We start from the raw sequence: 16599 nt of genomic DNA, 5'->3' as shown, positions 1-16599 counted from the left end.
ATTGCCCTTGAGAAGGTGGTGGTGAACTGCTGCAGTCCCTGTGGTGTAGATACACCCACAGTACTGTTAGGGAGGGAGTTCCAGGATTTTGACCAAGCAAAATTGTTTCGCTCTCCACAGAAAACTATCCTGTACACATTCCAAACTCGTCCTCGACACTTAAACCATTAATTTGGTTTGCTCAGTCTATCTGAAGATTAACACCCCCCTTGATTACTTAATTACCCCTATTACATGCAACTTAATTCCCTGATTTATACTCTGCCCCACACTACAACTGATTTTAGGAGCAGCCAAGAACAACTGCCATCCTTGTCTCTTTTGCAACCCTAATAACTATTAAAAGTGAAGAGGATAAATATTTGAAAAAGAAAATTAAAAGCAAAAGTGGAAGAGGCAGGGAGTTTTTCAGTATGCTGGTACATATCTGATGGACTAAATGGCCTCCTTTCTGCTGTGAAATGTCAAGTTTGCATTGCAGATCTGTTCTGCAATAGATCTGTTTGGTGTTGGTATGGAAATTGCCCCTTTCTGCATACCTAGAAGCAAAAGACAAGCACATATGCAACTGTTTGAAAGCTACTATCATGAGGTTCATGCTGCATGATGGACCCACCCAAGATTTGGGAATGATCCACACAGGGAAATGTATTGCTAGTCTGCACAGGCAGCTAAATGCTCAAGATTGCCCATAGACAGAAAACAATGGCAGCCAGCACCATTAGAATTAAATAAGGCACCAAGAAAAAGTACCTCTACCAGGCTGTAGATAGCACTTTATTTACTACACTGCTATGACTAGCATCGACCTGGATTTAATGCAGCTCATCGCACCTGGGCCCCCATAATTGTAGGAGAAACCATACGTCAGTCTCCCAGCTCTGGGAAAACCTCTCGTGATTTAAGTTGGAGCAGAAAACTCACCTGCTCGTAGCAGCATTGTCAATTAGGCTCATTTTTGAACCAATTGACACAAATTATCCTTGAGCCCACCAGAATTGAATGGCAACTCAGAGATGAAGCGCGAGTAGCACAGCTTTCTTGTGCCTCCAGGAGGCCACCAGGCAGCCCTACAACCCCCTACCCCACAATCCCCATTCCACCCTCACTCACCTTTGGCCTGGGGTCCATCAGTGATCCTGGGCTTCTGCTGGGTGTGTTACCAGCACTCCTGGGGGTGCTGCCTGCATTGGTGAGCAGCCGACCTCTGATTGGCCGGCAGCTCTTGGCAGACAGGATTTCCTCTCCCAGGACCCTGAATCCCGGGGTAGGCCTGATGCTGGCCAATTAGGTGCCAGCCAGGCACTTAATTCTGTCGGGCCTCCCGCTTAGAGGCAATGTGCATTTCGAACAGGGTTGACTTTTAGTTTCACTTTAAAAGGTACCTGCATTTCTAATCAGAGTTTTACGAGTTAAGAAGTTAAGTGAACAAGAGTAGAAAAGAAAACAATGCTGTTGCCTAGCAACAGGAGTCCAGCGGGGCCAGTCCCTCCCACAGACACACACACACAAAAGCTAGAAACAACAGTTTTGATTTGGAAGCAGTTGGAGTTCAGGTGTTTTGAAAAGAGCTGCAAAACAGAAGCCACCTAGAAGGGACAGATAGCCAGTCCCAAGCTAAAATTGCAAAAGGGACAGATAACAAGGCCCGAGCTAAAGAAAAGACCCCAAAATCCAGGGGAGTGGAACAGGAGAAAGTCCCAAGCAAACCTTCTAGTCCAAGGGAGGACAGGGACTTGGAAAAGGTCCTGTTAATTAAGTTAAGAATGAGGGGCAAAGAGAAAAACTCTAAGTTTCAGAGTTAACAAGACAAAAGCTCAGAAAACAGATTTAAAGCGAGGGCAGCTTGCAAGAAGCAAGAATATCCAAAGGAGAGTTCAAAACCCTGGATGTGAACCATTGTAGAAGGCGTCTGAGAGAAAGCATCAGTTTGGGAAAAGATTCCAAAGCGAGTCCTTAGAGAGCTTAGATTGGAAACCCTTGTGTGAAAGTCGGAGTTCAGTGAGACTGGTTGGCTCACGGTGTGACAAGCGTCTGGGGAAGTTGAGGAGAGATCCATAGCATCTGGTTGAGGTGGCATCTGTCACTTGGTTTCAGCATGTGGTGTGTCTGATGACAGGTTGCTTATTGGTTTATATGGACTGTGTACTTACTGTGAACATTAGAGTATAAGGTAGCTTTTGTAACTTGTGTTATGCTTACAAATCTGTATATATCTGTTAAGGTATAGTTGTGGGTGAAAGAGTATTGTAATATCGTTCATCATTTCTTTTTTAATAAATGTTTTATGCTTTTGTTAGAAGTTCATTAGTTGACTCCAGTGACTCTGTTCAGTAGCCCCTCTCCACGTATCTAAACAAACAAATAAAAGTTAGGATCTATCAAGTTGGGTTCCACTCTGGGATCAGGCTTGTCCAGGGGTAACCTCAGCTGGCGATCATGACAATATTTTGTTTATATTTATATATGATACAGAGTACACATATGAAACTATGATTAACTGACAACGAATGTTTTCAAACTCAGGAGATGGTTACAAGCAAAAACAAAAAGAAGACTGTAGGTCTTTAAAAGATATTGGCTTACCATGGCAATGCCCATCTTTTATGAAATATCCAGGCCCACAGTTGACAACACAGGCACCTTCTTTGAGCAGATATGACTGATCCTTACAGTTAACACAATCAGTCTCTGAAGGGCCGCGACATATCAAGCAGGATTCATGGCAAGCTGAAAAAAACATTTTGAAATGATGCTTAGACCTTTTTTTAAATATAAGTTGTGAATCATGTCCCTCTCCAATTTACCTTAAAATTTGATACAAAATTCGGTCAAACATCATTACTCACGCTGTGGCTCTTGGAAATTTTATCCGAAGCCATTCACTACCTCATTAGGCATATGCTGACCGTATATTACACCAGTCAAATGTGTTACGATCCAATTAGGGACCAGTAACTTTTTTGTTTAATGTAGACAAAGTTTTAAGACCCAGTTACCCACTAAGGGAATAAAGCCACATGTTTCCACAGTTCTAAACAAACAAAATAAACTTTACTATACAAAGTCAGAAAAGTAAAACAATTTACACAATCTATCTTATACTCTACAATTCAGAATTAACACAAGGTACATACGAGTTAACAGGCAAACTGTGATCAAACACACAACACTGCACATTAAATAGTAGATGTAGCCAAGACAGATCTCTCAGATTTCTCAGTCAGCCACCCAGACCGCTGTAGGCCTACAGCCGACAATCACTAATTTTTGTAATTTATTTCTGCTTCACTTTTTACTTTTAAGTGAACCTTTATTGAATCTTACTTTGTAGACACTGATTTAAACCGAGGTGTGACTGTGCTTTGATTAATTAATCAATAGTAATCAGTAGTGATATTATTAACTGTTGACGTGTTTTCCCAAAAACTTGTTTTTCATACTGGCCATTCACAGCTAGTATTTGGTCTACATCGTTGTTTTCCCTTTTCAAGCTAGACCACTAAAATAAAAGTTGTTTTTTATTTATCACGAGTCATTTTTTCTTACTGCATTCGATGACCCTTGAACTACAAGTCAGAACAATGAGTAGTCTTACATGTGGGATAGTCAACTATGGTGTGGAATCAGAAGATGGCGTTTGATTGATGAACGTACAACCTGATTGATGGTAGATGGGAGACACCATCAAAAGATGCGTAAACAACCTGAATTTGGCAAAGTCTACGCAGTGCCTGCGATAGGAATTTACAAGGACTCATGTTTTCAAGGCTCCTGTTCTGGAAAGTCTGAATAAAGCCTCAAAAGGCTGGAATGGAGCCAGACATTTCACTTAAAGGGACACTGCTTCCAGGATTCGGGGCTGCAGCCGGAGTTGGTTTGTCAATCACTGAAGGCTACAGAGGAAGAGACATCAAGCTGACTGGCCGTGTAAGATTATTCAGAAATTTGGTAATGTAGGTACCAAGGGGGAGCTTTACCAATTTAGGGTCCTGTCGTGGAACAGGCTAATTTGGGATTTTCTATTTTGGGGAGTTATCAGGGTTATTGTTTGTGCTTTTTAAAAAAATATCTTTCTTCTTTTCTTCTGATATATATAAAGTGCTTTCTCCTTTCAGTAAAGTTATCTTTCTTTCTTTCATTTTACTTTTTTTTAAATATTTTCAACTATAATTGTTATATTACTATTATTATAATTATCATTATTCAATATTCAGTAAAATTGTTGTTTCAACAAAACACTTGACATTGGCTCTCATTCCTTACTCCAGAGTACGGCTCAGAACCTAAGCGAGACTCCACAAGGGACTCTCACACCCTTACAACACTATGAGTCACAAAATCTTTTTAAAACTCTGTCCCCCTCACAAGGTTTTTCACCTCCTCACTTTCGAAGTACCAGCCTCTGAATTTCCTCAAAAGCTGCTCCAACTTGGACTACCTCAATGACTGCTCACCCGCCTGATGGTTTAATCCCTTCTGCAGAGACTGCATTTCACAGGATTCAAAAAGCTACACTCCCACCTCTAATTATTGGCATAATTCCAATTCCTTCACAGACTGCTAGCTTCACTAAGCTGGCATTACTCCTGGCTTTCTCCAAGCTCCAGTTTCCCAGCTACATCGAGCTATAAATAGCTCCAGGGCTTCTTCTGAGCTCTAACTTTCTCCAGCATGCAAGCAGTGACCTTTCGCCACCCACTCAGGTCTCCTGAGCCCTAACTGCACTGAACAGCTCTCAGGGCTTCTATGAGCCCTAACTGCCTGAAGCCTGCTAACAGCAGCACCTTTTCGGTATGGCCTCTTTCCCTGCTGCATTACACTCACTCATTCAGCAAATACACAGATAAATTGAAACCAGACAACCTTCTTAAGCTCAACCCATCTCCATGATGACATAGCCTTTCAGGGATTCATCAAATGCTTTTAAATTAATTTAACTCTAATTCCCAAAAGAAAACATCTCTCTGGACTGCACTTCTTTGCAAGCAGTGTAGACATCATGTCTCCATTCCTCCAGCTAAGTAAGCCCACCTGCTGTTTTAGGATCTTACCCTTCTACCTGTTAATCCCCTCTCAACGTGGCCCCAACCTTTTAAGTGTAATAGACTCCAAGCTGTTTTAGTCACATTTATCCTATTTTGTGAGTTAAACTTTAATCTTCCCAGAACTACACTTTACATCTAAAATATTAACATGCACCATGAACTTGATATTTGTCACAAATGATACATACCTGTCTTCAGGAGGAAGTTTCATTTGGGGGGGCAGGAGGTGGGGGGAGCGGTGGAAGGGGATAGAGTCAGTTAAGGCCATGTAAGCAGCCTGGATGCCCAAATAAGGCAACAATCATTTACAAATCTATCAGTTCCAGTCCCTAAACATTAGCTTGAAGGAGACAATCAGAAGGGTCTTCCATCCAAAGGTTGGCTGATGACAAGATTTCCAAGCAGCGTGGAATAGGCAGGCATGCACAAGTATAGGTGCCTGCCAGGCCCAGGCAAAGGAAGCAGTCTCAAATTTAAGAATATCAGCACTGGAGGGTGGTCCAAAATTAACTGCCAAATTCCATCTCAACAGCGTTTTCAACAGCATTTTGGCAATGAAAATAGTACATAATGGCTGGAAGAAATCCTTCTGGGTTTAATTATTTTTGCCAGCAAATCTTTCTTGGGCTTTTATGAAGCTCTTATAGAATCTACATTAGCTGGTGTAGGTTTGATTGCGCCAATTGGTGGCACTTTGTATGGAATTCACAAGGTAGCTCCCTGCACATGACAAGGAGGAGGAGCGCAGGGGGACAACTCATCTGCCACCTGCTAACCGGAATAGCTGTTAAACAGGATGAAATCCAGTCCACCCTTTGACTGCACTGGAGTTCTGGATAGTAATTTACTAAATGTGAAGATCAAAATAATAAAGTTGGCTCTCTGGGCAAATATTAATAGCTATAAACACTCGGTTGAAGGAACATAATGGTATATTTTCTAAGTTCACTTTTTAAGAACAAGGGCGCTTAGATTTAGAGCAGGAAACACCATTTTATATTAACTTAAAGGAGTAAACTTTCATCTTGAAACACCAAATGAAACCCAATTCCTCAAATGTACTGTAGGTACATGAAGCTCTGTATCAGCAGTAGTAAAAGTGAAAATTTACCCTTAACTTTGTCGCTAAAGTAAGTAAACTGCAGGGAATATATTCCTAACCTATATATAAAAATGCCTTTTTAAATCCACATTATTTGTACTGGGCAACTATTTATTGAGGGTTTACCTAAATGCAGCATCACTACACTTTACTGTTATCATGTTAACTTTGTCCTGTATCGTTGCCATAAACATGGCTATCAATACTGTCTCCTTTCTGGTTCCCTTGAACATTCAATTGTTTAATTGCCTTGCCCATTGTGATACTAAGCTGTACAAACCAGGAAGATCCAAGAATCACACTTTGCTCTGTGTTGAGCTAATTGATTTTAACAGAAAATAGCAACAGGCTGTTATAATTGGCTTCAGTGCCTCGAGATTACAGTGGGGGAAACAAATAAATCCACATTTCCACTCCTGGTCATAGCTAGTGACCCCTGTTGAGCTTGAAATGAGGACCATTTTGTGCTCTGCTGGGCTTGAAGTGAAGATTGTTTTGTGCTCTGTTATTCTTTCCCCACACTTGAAGTGACCTTCATCCTTTACCAATCAGGCTTACATATGAACAACGGTCATTTTTATGACTATGAGGGAAATCACTGGTGCCGGCTCAGTACTGCCTGAGCCAATCTTTTGTGGGTTGTGAGCACTGTTGGCAAGGTCAGCATATGTTGCTCACCCTAGTTGCCCTTGAGAATATAGGAACATAGGAAATAGGAGCAGGAGTAGGTTAATTGGCCTTTCGAGCCTGCTCTGCCGTTCAACTAGATCATGGTGGGTCTTCTACCTCTATCCCAATTTCCCAGAATATCTCCATATCCTTTGATATCTTTACAAGCTAGAAATCTATTGAGCTCTGAATTGAATTGAGAGGTAGAAGGCCAGCAATAGCTGGGGACACACCTATTGCTGGCCTTCTATCCGGCTTCACCTGCTCCACCACCTTAAACAGTACAAATTTCATCACATTTCCACTTCTCTCCAGCTCTGAAGAAGGGTCATACGAACGTGAAAAGTTAACCCTGTTTCTCTCTCCAGATGCTGCTCGACCTGCTGAGTTTTTCCAGCATCTTCTGTTTTTGTTGCATATGATTTATGGCTTGGAGAGAAAACTCATGTACAACTTTGTTGCTCATTTATTATTTGGTCAGCACACTTTTCGATGTAAGGCACATTGTATTGTTTGTCACCACATAACCTCTGAACCAACATCTGTGCAATTTGTTTTACAAGTGCAGAACAACTACATTTTTATCATACACCACAGACAAGTGAATTCTTTACATTCACCATGGTTCCACAGACAGGCATCTAAAGCTGCAGCATAATCTGACTCTCAGCTACTTCCAGTGTCTATCGTAAAGAGAACAGCTGTTTCAGCATGCCTGATTCAGTCAAGCAATTTGTGCTATCACTGGAGCAGAAATCCATGATATTTCTTCAGAGGAATAGTTATAGAGTTTCGGTTCCCAGGCTGCCCCTAATATGTGCTCCTAAAGCATAAAGCATAAAGGAACAAGGAGTAATAGAAAGGGGCACTAAGTTTACAGATATGTGCTCCACTTCAAAGTTGATCAAGGCTGACACTTCAGTGTATTACTGAGGGAGTACTGCATTGTCAGAAGTCCTATCCTTAAGGTGATATCTTAACTGACAGCATCATCTGCTTAGTCAGTTGGAGATAAAAAAAATCCATTGCACGATTCAAGAACAGCAGGGACCTCTCCTTTTGCTCTGGAAATATTCATTTTTCAACCAAAGTTAGGTTAATTGGTCAGTCATATCATTTGCTGTCAATGGAGTTTGCTGTGAGTAACTGGCTGTCACACATGCCTATATAATCTTGGCTGCGACTCTAATACTGAGATAGTCGTAGATGCCATCTTTCACCACAGATATTACACCAAAGCCTGTTCAGGTGGATGTAGAAGGTTCCATGACACCATTCAATTAAGAGTAGAGTTCCTCCAATGCCCTGGGCAAAGTTTTTCTATTAGTCAAACAGAAAAACTGGTTATTTATTTCAGTGCTTTATGAGGAATTTGTGCACTAATTAGTTACACAAATTTGCCCACAAAACAAAGTGATTATACTTCAAAATTAATTTATTGGCCATGAAATTCTTTGAGGCATCTTGAGCATGTGAAATGCAATACTTAGGTGTATGTTCTTTCTTACTTTTATATAAGGTAGAAATATATGTAGAAATTATTGGTCAAGGACGTGCAATATATTTCCATTTTAATTGTGATCATGTGATTCTAGGAACTAATGACATTATTTAAATGAAGCAAAAATGCTGTGTCAGTTTACAGTCTGAAAATAAAAGGTTTTTGAGTCAAATGTAAATATTAATTGATATTAATATGGTGAATGTAAAGAATTCCGTATTTGATAATGATTTGACTTGTGCTCAACACCAAGATGTAATTCCGTCAAAATACAGGATCATTATAGAAATTGGAATGAGTGTATACTTCATTCAAAATTGTGCTATTCCACATTATGCCCAAGGCATGTTTCAATTCAACTCAAATTAGATGTTGCATCAAGGAATGCCCAAAATGCCAGGCTCCACAAAACTGCACATTTAAGCTTAGAGGTGAAAGAGAAAGAATGAACTTACATTTCTACATTATGTTATCATTTCTCTCAGAAATATCTTCGTCTACTATAATTGACCTTTGAAATGCAATCACTGCTGCCGGACAGGTAAACATGGCGTTCAGCTCGGTCCCACAAACAACAGTGAGATTAATGACAAGTTAATTTATTTTTAGTGATGTTGTTTGAGGGACGATTATTGACCAAAGACCAGGACAACTCTCCACATGCAGCTGGAGTCAGCTTCTCAATTACAAGGTTCCCAATTTGCATTTTGCAGCCTCACTCCCTGGCCATTCTGGAGGCCCATCTAGCTCCACCATCTTGTATTCAAACACTGCAGAAAGTAAAGTCAAAGGAAAACTCTTGAAAGGAAAAAAAAGAGTAAAGGATAGAAGCAAAAGCCAGAAAATGAGAAGTGAAGGAAAAAAGTGAAAGAGAAAAAAGTGAACAGACAAAAACAAAAATGGAGAAGAGCAAAAGAAGAGAAACAGCCATGAAGGAGAAGATTTCTCACTACCATCCTCAGAGAGGCTAATCGCTTTTCTTTATGGCAGTCCAGTCCTTAAAAGTCTGATAATCTTGTTTGAAGCTTGCTAAGTTTAATGTCGAGAGTGACAACAGGCTTAAGTCATGGCAAGCATGTTGGTCTGGCAGGCTGTATCCCTACACTCATATGTCAGTGGCTGTGCTTATACAATTTGTCAACTCAATTTAAAACAAAATAAAAAGTGGCTCTTCATGCAAACAAAAAAGTTTCTGAACTCTTTCTTGTAACTGCAGTCACATAAAAAAATAGATTAGCAGATCTGTTTGAAGTATTGTGGTTAAAAATTAACTCCAGGAAAGGCAGTCACAAATGTCAGACATTCTTGTGAAAATATTTTGCAGCACAGACAGCCAAGAGAAATCACATTAAGCAGCTTAAACATATTTAATGGAACAAGACTTTTTTTTAGCTGCTGACTGCATCTTGGCTTTACTGAACAGCCCCATCTAAGCATCACACATTTCAGTTATGTGGAGACTGCCCATGAAATTCTAGTTTTCCAACATTCTGTTTCAATTTTCATCTTTCATGGCTTGCAAGAATTAACTGCCTCCTACCCTGAAGAAAATTCTATTAAATTATCACATGTAGCTTTACAGGGTTATAAATTGATATCATGGTTGATATATTAAAATATGTTTCAGATCATGTGTAAATGCTATTGGTATAAATAGAAGGTACTCAATGGTCAACTGTGAAATAGAATTAATATCCCATGAATAAGGGAGAACAAATAACTCAGGAGTGACCAAGTCAAAGTCTGCCTTACAAAGAGGTAACATGGTCCTCCCTGATTGTTACTTATTCTGTTTCGATCATCTAGTTTAACACCTTTTAATTATTATTTTATCATCTAAGATAGAAAAAAACCAAGGGACTATGAAGGCATGCACAGAAACAAGGTCCTGAATTTTTGCAACAACAGAGAGCTTCTCCATCATTGAAGAAATGGTGGAAGAAGCCAAAAAACAGAAGTCCCACAAACAAGGCACCTACCATTCTCATGGGGGCATGAACAGGCCTGGGCCAAGATTTGCGCATGCGCATTTCGCAGAGGCAGATGCCCATATAAAACAGCAGCTACCTCTAGTCATGTCTGAATTTCATTAGCCAGGATTGGGAAACACAATATGTGCAGATTAGACCTGGCAAGAGTAGGTCTAAACTTTGTGGAGTCCTTTGAAGACGTGGGTACCCTTTTGAAGTAATAGGGTATCCCTTTCGATATGGTCCAGGTACACTTGGGGAAAGCTGCCCTTTGTGAGAGATATGATGCCCTTTGGGATTGTTAAAAGTGGACATGAATGTGCATAAAAGTGCATAAGCTCATTGGAACAGTCAAGAGGAATTGTCCAAAGCGACTGTCATGAGGAACTGTCAAAACTCTCAAAAGGAACTGTCGAGAGGAACTGTTAAAAGTGTCAAGAGGGACTGTCAAGGGAAACTGTCAGAAGCATCAAGAGCAACTGTCAAGGGGAACTGTCAGAAGTGTCGAGAAGAACTGTCAAAAGTGTCGAGAAACTGTCAAAACTGTCAAACACAGCTGTTAAGAGGAACTGTCAAAAGTGTGAGCAGGAACTGTCAAAATTGTCAAGTGAAACTGTCAAAACTGTCAAAAGCATGTGGATCTATCAACAGGAACTGCTGTGTCATTCTGATGCTTGTTTTTATAGGGGATTAATTACTTGAATGAAATGTTTGCTTCTTTAATGGAATATCTAGTTGAGGGAAAGCAAATGTAGCGATTTTTTTATGAGAGTCCTTTTTAAAAAATAACGGGCGGGATTTTTCAGTTGGCGTGTGGGGGCGGGCCTGACACGCCAACACATAAAATGACACTAGATGATGTCAGGCATGCGTCCCGACGTCATCGCGCAGTCCTGCAATACTTCGTTCGGCGGGTGTGTGCCAGATTCGGCTGCGCACCTGCCGATAGGTAAACAGCCTATTAAGGCCATTAAGAAAATAATTGATCTAATTGTTAACACTGCCCGTCCAACCTTAAGGATGGCAGGCAGGCGAAAAGGCCATGCGGCCTTCGCATTTTTTAGGAAACCTCATCTACAAGCGAGATGAGGTTTCATTTTATTAAATAAATAAAAAAATTTTACCTAAATATAAAACCATGTCTCATCTCATGTGACACAGTCACACGAGATGGGGCATGTTTAAATAAATTTTCAAACCATTTATTTAATTATTTTAACATCGATTCAATCTCCCTGAGGCAGCTCTGTGCCTCAGGGAGATTGAAGTGCTCTTTCGCGCGCATGCGTGCGAAAGTGCGCTAGCCCCGACTCTCCCTCCTCCCCTCACCCGCACATGTAGCGTGAGCATTACTGCTCACGTATTACTTAATTGCCCCACCCGCGTAAAATGGCGATGCAGAGCCGATCACAGGCAGCAATCGGCTCCGCAACCACCACCGCCCACTCCCACCGAGCCCACCCACCGCCTGAAAAATTCAGACCAAAGTCTGCACTAGACACCTAGAACTTTATTTTATTTCATCTCAGCATGGCTGCTGAGGTCTGCCCATGGCGGATACTGGGTGAGTTGGCATGGTAAGTGTAAAGGTAGGGTGGTGGGTCGGGTACATGGGTTGGCATGAGTTGGCAGTAAATTGGCATAGAGGCTATTAAGGATCAAGGTGTATAAGGAGTGAGGGCTGAAGGGCTGTGTCTTGTTTTATTGATTTTTAAAATCTATGACGAAGTGCCAGTGCACTGAGGCAGGCCTTCCATCCAGCCCACCTCCAAACCCGGCAGTCCCCGTATTCATTCCGGGGTCACCCGGCCTGACTCCCAGAGAACGCCGCCACAAAACTCCCAACTTGTGAGACACCTTCTCCAGGTCAGGTTTGTCGAGCCAGGGAATGTCCCTACTCCTCGCTCCTGACCCAAATGTGAAAACTCAGGCCAAAAACTGTGATGGCAACAGCAATTTTACATAGTAATGCACATCTAGGCAATTACAGATGAATCATGGTATTCACTATTGACGAAGCTAGCTTAAAACACCTAGATGTTTATTGTGAATCATAGAGACAAAGCAAATGTATAGTAGATCCATTGACACCACAGCTAGAACTCAACAATGACTGGTGTTATAAAGTACCAGTTTTTCTCAAGGCAGTTGGAGAACTTTTCAGAAGCAAAAAGGTAATTTTAACAATTTTAACTTTTTTAAAAAACTATCTTTCAATGGTGTTTTTAAGAGAATGTTGAAGGCTGGCTCCGGGATAGATTTTAACTAGGTGTATTAAGGTGCCAATATTGTGCCTAGCTTCTGAGAAGCTGAAGACCTGGGAATTCTCAGCACTGGGTACCCCTATCGCTAACCTTGTGACTTCCTATGCTACTGACCTTGGACAGGTAGAGGATCCATAGAAAACCTGCAGTAAGGCCCAGCCTCAGTGTATCTAAACACAGGCCTAACTTACATCCTTCCCAATGCAATCCCAGCAGAGTTTTGACAGGAGCACACCAAAAGGGCCGTGGATTTTCGGACATTACGTAAATTAACTGTAAATATGTCAAAAATTTAAAATCTGGTTTTAAATGTTAAAAAACCATCAGGATAAAATTCCTCCTGTGGATAATTTTAGCATGAGTACAGAATAGGAGTACATAGCAGAAACCCTATGGAGTTGTCCTAACGTCCTGACAGAGTAGTCAGCAAAATCCTGGGCAATTATATTTGCCCTAAACTGAATGTTATTTGGGGCAGATCTGTGCCCATGAAAGAGCAAGCTTAAATAAAGAAGGATATAGCAGGATTGAAATATTGTAGTCGAACCTCATGTGAAAGTACTGGGAAATATGAAAATAATCAAAATAAAAAATAAACTGGAGGAAAAGAAATAGCATATAATCCTCATTGGTGCTACCTAGATCATGTAGGTAATGGAAACTTGGTACTTGCTTCCCCAGAAGTCTATCGATGCTGGGTCAGCTGAAATTTTCAAGGCTGAGATGGATAGAGTTTTGTTAAGTAAGGGTGTTAAGGTATGTGGAACAAAGACAGGTACATGGAGTTAACATGTGGATCAACCATGAACTAAAAGAAAGGCAAACAGGTGTAAGGGCTAAATGACCCACTTGTTGGTCTATGTGCCTATCTTCCACTGTGTGCAGACGTTCAGTGTGATAAGCAACATTTGAGATTGTTACCAACATCTACATTCTGTTTTTAGACATTTATACTGTTTTTCAAAAGAAGCCACTGGTCTTCTTCTGAGGTAATAGTAGGAGATCAGGCTAAGAGCTTAACAAGAGATATTTAAAAATATTTAATTTAACTTAGGTAAACTTCAGTAAGGTTTTGAAAATGAATGGGATATAGGTGAGCAGTGATTTTACAAAGGATTCTAAATAGTCCAAACTAATTGTCTTGAGCACATACCTGAACACTGTATCTGATCCTGGAACAGCCCCTCCCCACAGGAAGTCACACACCGACCATACTTCATAAGCAGCGGCTCCTTACATGAAATGCATTCAAACTCATTTCGACAGATGGCACATGACTCCTCACATGCTGTTCGTAAAAACATGGTAAAGTACAGATTAGACCAACTGATTCTTCTAAAAAGCAAGGCATGCAGAAAGAATCCAAAACTCTTGCATATGGAATAGTTACTGCCACCAGATCCTGTACTTCATGTAAAACTGTACTAATGCCATTCAAACTGCAATATTCAGGACTCTACAGACTTGATTCCTCTGGTTGACCCCCACCCCCCTGCCCGAGGCTTCCAGAGGCAGACTGCAGAATGCTGTGGGACAGCACCTGAGTGTCCTCATACATTGTCATACAAGGTTAGCATGTAGGTATAGCAAGTCATTAGGAAGGAAAATGGAATGCTGGCCTTTACTGCAAGGAGGATAGAGTATAAAAGTAGGAAGTTTTGCTACAACTCTACAGGGCATGGTTGATACCACATCTGGAGTACCATGTATGGTTCCAGTCCTCTTATTTAAGGGAAGCAGGGGGGGGGGATCATACTTGCACTGGGGGGCAGTTCAGAAAAGGTTCATTCGTCTGATTCCTGAAATGAAGATGTTGTCTTATGAGGAAAGGTTGAGCAGGTTGGGTCTATACTCACTGGAGTTTGGGAGAATTAGAGGTGGTCTTACTGAAACATGTAAGATTCTGAGGGGGCTTGACAGAGCATATGCTGAGAGAATGTTTCCCCTCGTGGGGGAATCTAGAATTAAGGGACACAGTTTAGCAGTTGAATGTAAACAGATTTTTGATGAACAAGGGAGGCAAAGGTTATGAAGAGCTGGCAGGAAAGTGGAGTTAAAGCCACAATCAGGTCAGCCATGATCTTACTGAATGGTGAAGCAGGCTCAATGGGCCAAATGGCCTACTCCTGCTCCTATTTCCTATGTTCCATGCTCATGTGGAATGCGTCTTTCCCAGCAGAGAAGGGAAACCGCCTCTGTTTGTACAATCTTCAAGCCTGTGTTTGGCAATTTGCTAGCAGGAGGCCAAGTTGATTTTGCCTCCATCCATTCTTATGGGACTTGAGCTCCGTCAAATTCTTTGATGTACAATAGAGAGGATTAATGAGGGTAGTGTGGTTGATGTTGTATACATGAATTTCCAAAAGGCATTTGACCAACAACAACTTACATTAATATTATGCCATAATGTAATAAAAAGTCTAAAGGTGCTTTACAGGACCGATGGGGAACAGAATCTCACACCAAGGCACATAAGGGGATCTTAGGTCAGAGAAAAGTGAGGTAGAGAAATACAGAGATATAGGGAAGGAATTCCAGAGTTAAAGGCCAAAGCAGCGGAAGACATGACCACCAAAGATGGAGTGACTAAAACTGGCAATGTTCAAGAGACCAGAGTTGATGCTGCACAGAGATCTAGGTGAAATGTAGAGGTGAAGGAGGAGAGAGAAGGAGGGGCAAGACCATGGATGGATTTGAAACCAAGGGTGAGAATTTTAAAACTGAGACATTACTGGCCAGGGGTAAACACAGGGGAGATGGGTGAGTAGGACTAGGTATGTGTTAGGACATAGACTAAACAAAACATGAGTTTTGGATGACCTTAAGATTGCAAAGGGTAGGACATGGGAGGTAGGCCAGAACTGCTTTGGAATAAGCAAGTCTAGTGGTAACAAAGGTATGAATGAGGGCTTCAGCAGCACATAGACAGAGATAAGCTTGAAGTTGGGCGATGTAGTCAAGGTGGAAATAAGCAAACTTACGGATGGTGCGGATATGTGATCGAGGTGCCATATTTGACCAACATCATGAATAGACTGGTTCAGCCTCAGACAGTTTTCAGGTAGAGGGATGGAGTCAGTAACTACAGAACAGGATTGTTGGTGGGAACTAAAGACAAAGGCTTGTTTTTCAACATGTATCTGGAGGAAATTTCTTCTTATCCAATACTATATTGTTGGACAAGCAGTCAGACACAGAGGTGGGTTAAAGAGAGGTGGAAGAGAGTTAGAGCTGGATATCGTCAGGATACCTGTGGTGACCTGCCCCATGATTTTAGACGATATCGCCAAGAAGTGAATGAGGAAAAGGAGGGGGCCACGGATAGATCTTTGAGGGGGCAACAAAGGTAATGGTGTGGGTGCAAAAGAGAAACTATTACAGGTGATTTGCTGGCTATGACAGGGTAGGTAAGCATGACACCAGGAGCATGAAGTCCCACCCAGTTGAATGGTGGAGAGGCGTTGAAGCAGAATTTCATGGCCACCCATTCAAAAGTAGAAGACAAGTCGAAAATGACAATATGATAGAGTTTACCTCAGTCACAATCAACTAGGATGTCATTTGTGGCTTTAGTAAGAGCCATTTTAGTACTATGAAACAGGTTGAAACTTGATAGGGAGGATTCACAAAAACATAGAATGGTTACAGCACAGAAGGCGACCATTCGGCCCAACGTGTCCCTGCCAGCTGTTTGCAAAAGCAACTCAGCCATTCCCACGCACCCACCCTTTCCTCGTAAACCTGCAATTTTGCATCCTCTTAAGGAGCTATTGAAAGCCACAGTTGAATCTGCCTCCACCATATTGTCAGGTAGTGCATTCCAGACCCCACCCACTTGCTGTATAAAAAGGTTTTTCCTCATGTAGCTGCTGGTTCTATTGCCAATGATCTTAAATCAGTGTCCTCTGATTCTTGCCCATTCCACCAACAAGAACAGTTTCTCTCTGCCTAGTCCTCTCATGAGTTTGAACATCTTTATCAAACCTCCTTTCAACCTTCCCTTCTGCAAGGAGGACTACCCGAGCTTCTCCAAACTATCCATGTA

General features: G+C 41.4%; 1 protein-coding gene across 1 annotated transcript in view; it reads right to left on the bottom strand.

Annotated features, from left to right (window-relative positions):
• The window catches only part of fras1 (Fraser extracellular matrix complex subunit 1), a 562738-nt gene that overhangs the window by 298652 nt on the left and 247487 nt on the right, over positions 1–16599 (bottom strand). The window contains exons 14-15 of the mRNA XM_078543632.1: positions 13708–13842; positions 2587–2730 (exon numbers count right to left, since the gene is read on the bottom strand). Coding sequence (XP_078399758.1) covers positions 2587–2730; positions 13708–13842 — 279 coding nt within the window. The remainder of the gene's footprint in view (positions 1–2586; positions 2731–13707; positions 13843–16599) is intronic.

Source organism: Cetorhinus maximus, chromosome 1, assembly GCF_964194155.1.
Source record: "Cetorhinus maximus chromosome 1, sCetMax3.hap1.1, whole genome shotgun sequence".
Classification (NCBI taxonomy): domain Eukaryota; kingdom Metazoa; phylum Chordata; class Chondrichthyes; order Lamniformes; family Cetorhinidae; genus Cetorhinus; species Cetorhinus maximus.
This window is presented reverse-complemented; position numbering and strand designations above follow the sequence as displayed.